The sequence below is a fragment of the Oncorhynchus nerka genome, linkage group LG4, assembly GCF_034236695.1.
Source record: "Oncorhynchus nerka isolate Pitt River linkage group LG4, Oner_Uvic_2.0, whole genome shotgun sequence".
NCBI lineage: Eukaryota > Metazoa > Chordata > Actinopteri > Salmoniformes > Salmonidae > Oncorhynchus > Oncorhynchus nerka.
In genome coordinates, this window is record NC_088399.1 from 87,359,304 (window position 1) to 87,371,278 (window position 11,975).

The following is an 11,975-nucleotide window of genomic DNA, read 5'->3' on the forward strand; positions in this document are numbered from 1 at the left end:
ATTTGATTTGCAACCTGCTAATTTTTACTTGTGGAAAGCGACTAAGTTACAGGTTTTCATGGAACACATTGAAAGGTAACTTGACACTGTGTTGGTAAGTCTGCTAATTTGAAATATAGTGACAACAAGAAAATGTAATTGACAGAGGGAGCATACTGAATCAATGGATCTTCATACAGCGACACGTCTGTTCTGGTGTGTAAATGTATTATAAATTAGCAGCATGTCAGTTTTCCAAACGTTTGGTGTTTCTTACTGGCTATAATGTCAGCCAATGACGTTCACTAGCTTATTTGTTTGTGCTTTGATTTAAACCTACTATAGCCATATAATGTTATATATAACTACTACTAGCCTTCTAACGTATTACTGCCTAGCTGCTACTGTTGCGCTTAAGATTCGTCTGTGAAGATGTTAGCATTGTCAGCACATCGTATAGTGAGAGTGATGCATTGTGAATTGAATACATTTTTGCCCCTACAAATGCATTCAGTCCAAATGAGCCTAATTGTCACACTGTAGCCTCGTTTTAATCTGATATCAATAATTTGAGTTAGGTTTGGGCAACAACAAAAAATCTGACGCCCCAATGCTAACGACCCTGTCAAAAATCCGCTATATTGATTCTCGGTAGAAGAATAATGCTGTTGCTACATGGCTTTCAAACCAAGGTGCCCTAGAAAGTCCTCCGTCCATCATTCCCTCCGCCTGGAGTCAGTTGATCGTCTCCTGTCTGTTGACTTACATTGTGGTTTGCACTCGTCCACTGTGCCTTGAACTGTGCTCTGATGTTTTAGTTTTATTATCTAATTTTGCTAAATGTTCTTAACCTGCCCAGTGACACAGCCTTGTATTTATGTCAGATTGATGTCCATAGCCCCCCCCCAAAGAAAAAATATCCTTGTCGTATTCTCAAGTAGGTGAGTAAGCACACTCCAAACTCTTGGATCTGCCCCAGTTATGTTTTTCAAAGTAAACCATTGACATTGATCTATAATTGAAGGAAGTCCCCTCAATAGAAAAGAAGAGGAGCCTTCTTAACCCAGTTTTACAGCCTTAGACCTCTCCCTCTCCTCAAACACAAGTGTTGAGTTTCCAATGTGTCCACATGCGACTCCCTCAACCCTTCGGCCAATCCACCGGCTGAACCACAGCTATGCGCTGCCAGACGACTGGTCTCGCGCTCATACTCTCTCTCTCTAAACCGCAAGCTGGACACAACCTCACCGTCGGGCCGGGTCGGGCCTGTCCCTCCAGTTCTATATCTGTCGCTGCCGCAGGGCTCAGTACTTAAAAAGTGATTATGGTTTTTCGAGTTATTACACTCCACCCTCCGGTCTGGAGCCCCCCCTTGTTTATGGAGCATGCAGGTATAAAAGTAAAAATAAGACATTTAATGTGACTTCTACTGCCTCCTGCTCATATGTTGAAGTAGCATAGCGTCTGTGGTGTTATCGAAGGTGGTTGGTTTGCGTAGTGCCTGTGGGTTCACAGTTTTCCTTATTGTGTGCCAGCAGTAAGGAGAGATGTGGTATTGATTGGGACCTCTCTTTTTTCACTCTTTCTCAACAAACCCCCTAACAGGAAAAGGGAGACAAACATAAGCAGGGGTTCATTCATGCCAAAGTATTGTCCAAAGAAAAACTATATTAGAAATGTCAGTGCTCCGTTGGCTCCTAACAGAGGTGTGGTGGCAAACCAAACAGCAAAAGCAGACCAGTACAGGAGGTTGCCAAAGATTCTAGAAATATCTATTTGAATATGACTGCTCCATGGCTAGTAGACACATTATGACAAAGAAAAACATGTCAACCTGAATGCAAATTATCTTTTGGCAGTGCTCTCCAGTGATACTGCATACACTCCCAGAAGGCATTAGTCCGAAATGGCATCCTATTCCCTACATAGTGCACTACTTTTTACCAGAGCAGCCCATACGGTCGTACGATGTAGGGAATTGGAGCGCGGCCTTAGTGGGTCCAGATCGGCCAATGATGTGTCAGGCAGCGGCGGTAGTTTCACAGGCAGTTGGAGAGGAGAGGCAGAGCGAGGGAGCGAGAGCTGCGTTCAGGAAGAGCGTCTGTTTTCACTCTGATGAGCAGCGGGCAGCCCAGGAAATGTGTACCGTCCCTCTGTATGGCTGCTTATAAACACAGACACACACACACACACACACACGGATCACTTTTGAACGCATGTGAACCACACACAAACATACAACTTTACAGACACACACAGTTAATTGATAATGTATTTAAGAGGTGTACGTTCTATTTTTACCCTGAGGTAATGTCTGAACTTCTCCTACTATTACTGTGTATCACATTATTATTATTATTAATCAACACAGGCTGCTTCCCAAATGGCACCCTATTCTCTATATAGGGAACTATTGTTGACCAGGGCCCATAGGGTCTGAAGTAGTACCCTACGTATGGAATAGTATACCAGTTAGTCTCCCATAAACTAACACCTGTCTAAGCTGTGACACAAACCAGGCCCAATCCCCCTCTACCCCTGTGCCATTAGTTTGTGATCCCCTCTCATATAGGTTAGTCAGCCTGCTAGCCTCTGAGCTCTCCCCATTTATTTATAGGCTACTTTAACACTTTCACGCTGTGGTAACTCAACGAGGCCTGGTGTCCAGAGACCACGCTTTCTGCCAGGGCACACACAGTCACACGCACTGCTGTTATGGGCCCCCTGTTGTCTGACCTTTGACCCCTCTCTCTCCCTCCAGGCTCAGACGACTGTACGGTGCGCTTCTGGGAGGTCAACACGGGGCGATGCATGAAGACGCTGGAAGTGGGCGGAGCTGTGAAGAGCGTGGCGTGGAACCCCAACCCGGCCGTCTGCCTGGTGGCTGTGTGCTTGTAAGTCTCCTCCTCCAACAGTCTCTTTCCTCCTAATGGTTGCTCCACTCTTTCCTATGTCACGAGTTCTCCTCTGTGTCTTCATCACTGAACATACAGTATACTTTGTATGTGTTCACAGACCGAATGATTTCATAGTGTAGTTTCAGAGGTTAACCAATAACCACTGCAACCAGTTTATAATTGTTAGTATGTGGTACTCCTGATGCCCCTGTCAACAAACATTGAGAGAACTTTTCCTCTTTACTGCTGTGACATTATCGTGACTTTAGCAACCTAACTTCTAGATAACCCTGTAGGGTCCTATAGTCCACTGTCACTCTGACTCTTTCTCTCTTGGTCTCTTTCTCCCTATCACTCCCTCCCCCCTTTCTCCCTCAGTGAGAGTACAGTGCTGCTGTTGAACCCAGGTCTGGGAGACAGGCTGGTGGTGAGCTCTACAGACCAGCTGATTACCTCCTATGAGCCCCCAGAGGAGGACAAGGAGCAGGCTGTTACGTGGGCTCTGTCTGAGGGCCCGGAGCACGACAATGGCCACCGCCTCACCCTCACCCACCCCAAGGTAAGAGTCCTGAACCTACCCTCACAGACTAACCCTCACCCACCCCAAGGTAAGAGTCCTGAACCTACCCTCACAGACTAACCCTCACCCACCCCAATGTAAGAGTCCTGAACATACCCTCAGACTAACCCTCACCCCACCCCAATGTAAGAGTCCTGAACATACCCTCAGACTAACCCTCACCCCACCCCAATGTAAGAGTCCTGAACCTACCCTCACAGACTAAGCCTCACCCCACCCCAATGTAAGAGTCCTGAACCTACCCTCACAGACTAACCCTCACCCCACCCCAATGTAAGAGTCCTGAACCTACCCTCACAGACTAACCCTCACCCCACCCCAAGGTAAGAGTCCTGAACCTACCCTCACAGACTAACCCCCACCCCACATTTCCTATGTGCAGTGGTTGTATGAATTTTGGATCTGAGTCAGTTTTTTCCCGTAGACCCCAAAAAAGGATGACTGGACACCATTCATTCTGAGCCCAGGAGGGAATTATGTTATAAAGATATTAAAATAATTTTGGTTGTAAATGTTTCAATATTTTATAGGCTGCCCAACCATCCTCCAGGAGAGCCTTATTAAAGGGGCAGTGTTGTATTTTGAGGCAGGCTTGAATATGCAAAGATCCTGAAGGCAGAGTTTAGCCTACATTTTGTCTTATTCTTTATGTTATAAAATATAGTAATGCATTTTAAGGGGTTCATTGCATCATACAATGATGTGAAAATGGTGTTACTTGAGCTTTTGGGGACAAGTAAAAAGTCTGCCCTCATTGTCTGAAGGAAGGCCCTGCCTCACCCACCCCAAAGTAAGGCCCCGAAACACTCCCAATCCATGTTAAGTCCCTACCTAACCCAACTCACCCTCACTCATTCACTCCCACCCAACCCTTATCACTTTAAAGTTAGTACCCTTCCCTAACCTTCCTCAAGGTAAAGGCTATCCTTAGCACCTCCCTAGGAACCTGCCCAAGGTTTATCTAGTACCTCCCTAGGAACCTGCCCAAGGTTTATCCTTAGTACCTCCCTAGGAACCTGCCCAAGGTTTATCCTTAGTACCTCCCTAGTAACCTGCCCAAGGTTTATCCTTAGTACCTCCCTAGGAACCTGCCCAAGGTTTATCCTTAGTACCTCCCTAGGAACCTGCCCAAGGTTTATCCTTAGTACCTCCGTAGGAACTTGCCCAAGGTTTATCTAGTACCTCCCTAGGAACCTGCCCAAGGTGTATTCTTAGTACCTCCCTAGTAACCTGCCCAAGGTTTATCTAGTACCTCCCTAGGAACCTGCCCAAGGTTTATCCTCAGTACCTCCCTAGGAACCTGACCAAGGTTTATCCTTAGTACCTCCCTAGGAACCTGACCACGGTTTATCTAGTACCTCCCTAGGAACCTGCCCAAGGTTTATCCTTAGTACCTCCCTAGGAACCTGACCACGGTTTATCCTTAGTACCTCCCTAGGAACCTGACCGAGGTTTATCCTTAGTACCTCCCTAGGAACCTGACCAAGGTTTATCTAGTACCTCCCTAGGAACCTGCCCAAGGTTTATCCTTAGTACCTCCCTAGGAACCTGCCCAAGGTTTATCCTTAGTACCTCCCTAGGAACCTGACCAAGGTTTATCCTTAGTACCTCCCTAGGAACCTGCCCAAGGTTTACCCTTAGTACCTCCCTAGGAACCTGACCGAGGTTTATCTAGTACCTCCCTAGGAACCTGACCAAGGTTTATCCTTAGTACCTCCCTAGGAACCTGACCAAGGTTTATCCTTAGTACCTCCCTAGGAACCTGACCAAGGTTTATCCTTAGTACCTCCCTAGGAACCTGACCAAGGTTTATCCTTAGTACCTCCCTAGGAACCTGACCGAGGTTTATCTAGTACCTCCCTAGGAACCTGCCCAAGGTTTATCCTTAGTACCTCCCTAGGAACCTGACCAAGGTTTATCCTTAGTACCTCCCTAGGAACCTGACCAAGGTTTATCCTTAGTACCTCCCTAGGAACCTGACCACGGTTTATCCTTAGTACCTCCCTAGGAACCTGCCCAAGGTTTATCCTTAGTACCTCCCTAGGAACCTGACCAAGGTTTATCCTTAGTACCTCCCTAGGAACCTGACCGAGGTTTATCCTTAGTACCTCCCTAGGAACCTGACCAAGGTTTATCCTTAGTACCTCCCTAGGAACCTGACCGAGGTTTATCTAGTACCTCCCTAGGAACCTGCCCAAGGTTTATCCTTAGTACCTCCCTAGGAACCTGACCAAGGTTTATCCTTAGTACCTCCCTAGGAACCTGACCAAGGTTTATCCTTAGTACCTCCCTAGGAACCTGACCACGGTTTATCCTTAGTACCTCCCTAGGAACCTGCCCAAGGTTTATCTAGTACCTCCCTAGTACCTCCCTCCCTAGGAACCTGACCAAGGTTTATCCTTAGTACCTCCCTAGGAACCTGACCAAGGTTTATCCTTAGTACCTCCCTAGGAACCTGACCACGGTTTAAGTCACAGGGACCTCCGAATACCAGATAGAAACATATTCCAATGGAGATACTGGGAACCCCTGTGATGACGATCAAACATAGGTTTACTGGGGGTAAAGACACAAACGTTCTAACATGTGAGCTGTAGCTTGGATGCCTTTCAGGATTGGCAAAACCGTAGTAGATTGTGGTTAACCTTTTTCCTCAAGTAAATGGAAAGAAATATAAGAGTTCTCTATTTTTTTCCCCCCAATTAAAACAAATATATATTTTATTGTCACAGAATGCTTATGGCATTTGGAAAGCCTACAATACTAATAGAAGCTAAAATAACTGCAGGGAGATTTTCAAGTGTCTGGAGAGGTTATCATTGGATTAATGTACCTTAGCTGTAGTCCTAGATGCACTATAAAACATGTATTATAATGTGTTACTATAATAGTGTATAGTAAGTAGTAATATCTCCTCCTGCTTTCTCTTTTTATCCCTCTCCCTCCCTGCTTCCTTCCTTTTCTCTCCTTCTCTCCTCTCTCCTTCTCCCTCTCCTCTCTCCTTCTCCCTCTCCTCTCTCTCCTTCTCCCTCTCTCTCTCTCCTTCTCCCTCCTCTCTCTCCTTCTCTCTCTCCTCCTCTCTCTCCTTCTCCCTCTCCTCTCTCCTTCTCCCTCTCCTCTCTCTCTCTCCTTCTCCCTCTCCTCTCTCTCTCTCCTTCTCCCTCTCCTCTCTCTCTCGCTCGCTCCTCCCTCGCTCCTCCCTCCCTCTCGCTCTCCTTTTCCCTCTCTCGCTCTCTCATTTTTCCTCTCTCCTCCAGGCAGTGAAGCAGGTAGTTTGGCACGGTAAGGGTGACTACCTGGCCAGCGTCATGCCTGACAACAGCAGCAACCTGCAGGTGCTCATCCACCAGGTGAGCAAGCGGCGGACGCAGAACCCCTTCCGAAAGAACAAGGGCCTGGTGCAGTGCGTCTCCTTCCACCCACTGCGGCCCTACTTCTTCGTGGCCACGCAGCGCTACGTGCGCGTCTACAACCTCATCAAGCAAGAGCTGACCAAGAAGCTGATGACCAACTGCAAGTGGATCTCCAGCATGGCCATTCACCCTGGAGGTTAGTGCTGCGCCAGAGGTCACAGGTCACCCTCAGAGAAGAATTATGTTGTACTGTAAAGGGTGTGGAGTGAAGGTGAAATGCACTTTCAATAAAGTTTGATTTGAAGTTCAAAGTGTTAATATTGATCGATAGAGAAGTCTGAGATGAGTGGAATATCTGGACCAATTTGGATCAAATTGTTTAAATACGTTTTGATCTACGGCCAGTTAGAGAATCCAGGATATTGAGTTGTTCTGACCCATCTCTACATTTCCCTCCTTAATCTTCCTGGTCAGGTGATAACCTGATCTGTGGCAGCTATGACTGCAGACTGGCCTGGTTTGATCTGGACCTCTCCACCAAACCCTACAAGATGCTGCGGTGAGTGAACACCATCCATTCACTTATTCATTTGGAATTATTGACAATGAATCATATTTTCTGATCATGGGTTTTTGTTAAATGATGGTTATTCGTAAGATCTGTGTTTTAGTGGTTCTGAAGTTTTTTTTGTCTGTTTTGTCCCAGGCACCACAAGAAGGCTTTGAGGGGCGTGGCCTATCACAAACATTACCCCCTATTCGCCTCTGGTGCTGATGATGGCAGTGTGATCGTCTGTCACGGCATGGTCTACAAGTGAGTCATCACACCTACAATACAATATTACCTCTTCTCTCTCTCTCTAATCTTCCTCACTTCTCTCTTCTGTCTGTCTCTCAAGTCTCGCTCTCTCTCAATGTCTCTGAACCCATTTTTTACTGTCCTCCATCACATATCCACAACCATAGAGCCAGTTAGGTCATAAACATCTATTTTAGTAAGGGAAATGAAGCGTGTACCGTAAGGGCAACACATCTCTCGATCCAACCCCTTCACCAGTCTCCCTCTAATTAGTTCTCTTTAAATTACAACCAAAGATGGAATGTTTTTTTTTTGGCCCGTTTCCAACTCGCCGAAATGTCGATGCCTTTTGTACAGACTGTTTCCTGTATTCTACCTTTTTATTTAGACAATATAACCCACAACGGCTGTGTTCCATCTTCTGCAGTGTTCTGATGTCATAACTCATCTCTATCCATCTATCTTTCTTTCGTTATCTCTCCCTCTTCCCCTACCTCTCTCTTTCTCTCACAGTGACCTGCTCCAGAACCCTCTCATTGTTCCAGTCAAAGTACTCAAGGGTCACCAGATCACCCACGACCTGGGGGTCCTAGACGTGACCTTCCACCCCACCCAGCCCTGGGTGTTCTCCTCAGGGGCTGACGCCACCATCCGCCTCTTCACCTAAACCATCTCTACTGTCACCTTGGTTACGTCAAATTACTCCATATTCCCTATATAGTGACAAAAGCTGTGCACTATGTAGCAAATAGGGATACCTCCGGTTACATCTCAAATGGCACCCTATTCCCGAGACGGTGCACTACTTTTGAACAGGGCCCCTATGTGGGTGGAGCACTATGTAGGGAACATGGTGTGACTTGAGCCAGACCACATTGAAGTACCTGACCGCAACTTGTTTTAACCTGCAGCCTCACCTGAAAACAAATGACCAACAGAGGCTGATTTTGAGATATGTGTGTATTTAAGATGCTTCCCAGACTCCTCCCCTGTCCTCTGATAGCTATCCCTGAGGGAAGAATCAATCAAGTGCCTGATTTCATGCATATTATCCACATGTTTAGTAGCCATGTTAGTATTTGTCCAAGCTAAGAGAACACCAACCACACAGCCATAATCTCTCTCTCTCTCAGTGAAACTGAGACCGTAAAATCATGTCATCTGGACTGGGCAGGAAAGCCCATTTCCGTCTCTGTAGCTGTTCTGTACAGCTGCCTCATAGCAGCGCATAAGAGTGGAACCACTAATGCTTGGACACTTCAGACATCCCATGTGACAAAATATACTGTATATCCAGAGAAGGAACTTGCCAATAGAAACAACTATGGAGAACAAAGCTGTTGTGGGCCCCCAGAAGGACCCTGTCCTATAAGTATATGTGTAAATCTCTCTGAGTGTTTGCGGTGAATGTCCTGTTGAGGTTCCGGAGGACTACTGTCAATGACATCAGACTAGTGTTACGATATATGAGACCTTTTTTTAACCTCGTTTGAATTGTAAAACCTTCTGACTGCTTTTCACAACAACTTTGTCTGCTACAAGTATTTCTTTATAATTAAAACTGGTGTTTCTTGAGGCGTCTGAAGTGTGTTTTGTTTGAGTCTCGCTCTTCATTCTCTTTTGCGTCGCCGGGTCAGGGAGGGTGAACTCAAAACCTCTGAAATAAATGCAACCTTGGATGTGGGTTTTCCTGCTCATCTCGGCCCCAGACGAGAGCCATCACAAAGTGGTGGATTATAGATCAGTCTCTGTCAGGGCCGTGCTGTGCTACACTGCACGCCTGTGTTTCTATCACACACTCTCACACAGCGCTCTATCATAGCCTTTGCCTGAAATTACACCCTATTCCCTATGTAGTGCACTACTTTTGGCCAGGGCCCATAGGCATCTGAAGCACTACATTTGACAAATGGGCTCTGGTCAAAAGTATTGCACTTATATAGGGAATAGGGTGCCATTTGGGTCTCAACCCAGTCCAGTGGATACAGTGTACTCCACTGCTGTCTGAGCTGGTTAAACATTCATGGCTTCACTGTACATGGTCACAGAAGGTTTCTGGCTCAGAAACGGTCAATGTTTTAGCTATGGTTGGACTCTGAACGCATTGTGAATTAAATGTGATTTGAGAAGTGTTGACATTGTCTTCAAAGCAATGCTGTATGCGATGTTCTAGATTACAATACGAACAATGACAACCGTGACTGTGGGGGAACAGAAGTAGACGGTACAGCTGAGTGATACGCATGTTCTAGATAATGTCTGTATGTTCTAGCCTGATACGCATGTTCTAGATAATGTCTGTATGTTCTAGCCTGATACGCATGTTCTAGATAATGTCTGTGTATGTTCTAGCCTGATACGCATGTTCTAGATAATGTCTGTGTATGTTCTAGCCTGATACGCATGTTCTAGATAATGTCTGTATGTTCTAGCCTGATACGCATGTTCTAGATCATGTCTGTGTATGTTCTAGCCTGATACGCATGTTCTAGATAATGTCTGTGTATGTTCTAGCCTGATACGCATGTTCTAGATAATGTCTGTATGTTCTAGCCTGATACACATGTTCTAGATAATGTCTGTGTATGTTCTAGCCTGATACGCATGCTCTAGATAATGTCTGTGTATGTTCTAGCCTGATACGCATGTTCTAGATAATGTCTGTATGTTCTAGCCTGATATGCATGTTCTAGATAATGTCTGTGTATGTTCTAGCCTGATACGCATGTTCTAGATAATGTCTGTGTATGTTCTAGCCTGATACGCATGTTCTAGATAATGTCTGTATGTTCTAGCCTGATACACATGTTCTAGATAATGTCTGTGTATGTTCTAGCCTGATACGCATGCTCTAGATAATGTCTGTGTATGTTCTAGCCTGATACGCATGTTCTAGATAATGTCTGTATGTTCTAGCCTGATATGCATGTTCTAGATAATGTCTGTGTATGTTCTAGCCTGATACGCATGTTCTAGATAATGTCTGTGTATGTTCTAGCCTGGGCCCTAGATATTTGTACCTCAGCTGTTGGAGTCATCTCAGCTGTTGGAGTGTTATGTTGTTTATCACAATGTATGGCCATGAATCAAATACCAGGTCTTTTTATAAACCGTCTAGCATTTCTAGCCGTTAACCCTACATTTCCTCTTACACCTAATCAGTTGGTTTTTGGAATATCCTCTCTTCCTGGTTTGTGGATTAGGTTTGCTCTCGTGGATTGATTTGGCCAATATTGTGCCAGGATTTGTATTGAAATCACTCATACTAGTCATTGGGCAATATTATGCTAATATTCAAAGAGTTGATTGATCCATAAGGCTTTTTTAACACACTTGGCATGTTCACAATGGGGAGGAGGCTTTTAATGGATTTGGGGAATACAATGCAATTGGTTCACTTCAAACCACTTGTCTACAGCAGCTCTGACAGATGGCAGTTTGTTTCTTCACTGAACACCATATATACATGTAGAATGACTCGGGTGGTCTTCAAATCAACTCTCAAATAGGGTCCAAATGGAAATAAATAAAAGCCAACTACTTTAAACCACAAAACTGTTTGACAGGACAAATATAAGGTTGTTTTTCTAGTGTTAGTTTAGATGAAGTTTCTTCATTCCCTTTGTCCTGGAAAGCATGCTAGAGCTAAAGAGATGGAAAGCTTTAGCTGTTGCCACGAAAGGCCATTCAGAGGGCAGTGACATTAGTTTCCCCCTGAAGCTTCTTGTTGCTGACGGGGAACAAACAATGAGCAGATCCATTTAAGGAGCAGTCCGAGTAAGTATGGAAGGGCTTTGATATTGCACACATGCATGAGATTGGTGAACAACTCCAATGCCTCAAAGTGTATTTCAGTCTCTCCCTCACCATTTAATCTGTTTCCACTCTTGAATTTCCACTTTCAAAAAAAGCAAAGCAGGAAAATGTTGGCCTGGGTTGTTTTACCACATTTATCAATTAACACTGGCAGTAGCCTGGGAAACCATCATATTGATTGCAGCTGCCCCCGTTTTGAAGTCCTGTTTTTCCCAGGTCTCCCAAGTCGTACCGGGACAGAGGAAATGGACACGCATAAAAATAAATATCAACGCAAAGGGATTGGTTCCATTCATGGCATAAGAAAATCAGAGGGTTTCACAAGGCCATGTGGGCTCAGTCAGAGCATGTTATTAGCTGACGGGTAGGGCCTCCTGAGTGGCACAGCGGTCTAAGGCACTGTAGGCGGTGCACATTTAGCCCAGCGTCATCCAGGTTAGGGGAGGCTTTGACCGGCCAGGATTTCCTTATCCCATCGCGCTCTAGCGACTCCTTGTGGTGGGCAGGGGGCCTGCAAGCTGACTCGGTCGCCTGCTGGATGGTGTTCCCTC

The 11,975-nt window shown here is 45.5% G+C and overlaps 1 protein-coding gene across 2 annotated transcripts in view; it reads left to right on the forward strand.

The window, feature by feature from the left end:
- LOC115128721 (ribosome biogenesis protein bop1) overlaps positions 1 to 9,183 on the forward strand; it is a 94,571-nt gene extending 85,388 nt beyond the window's left edge. For both annotated transcript variants that reach the window (XM_029658833.2, XM_029658832.2), the window contains exons 11-16: positions 2,741 to 2,873; positions 3,255 to 3,435; positions 6,714 to 7,005; positions 7,284 to 7,368; positions 7,516 to 7,623; positions 8,122 to 9,183. In XM_029658833.2, the coding sequence (XP_029514693.2) occupies positions 2,741 to 2,873; positions 3,255 to 3,435; positions 6,714 to 7,005; positions 7,284 to 7,368; positions 7,516 to 7,623; positions 8,122 to 8,275 (953 nt within the window). In that variant the 3' untranslated portion in view covers positions 8,276 to 9,183. The remainder of the gene's footprint in view (positions 1 to 2,740; positions 2,874 to 3,254; positions 3,436 to 6,713; positions 7,006 to 7,283; positions 7,369 to 7,515; positions 7,624 to 8,121) is intronic.
- Positions 9,184 to 11,975: the final 2,792 nt, after the last annotated feature.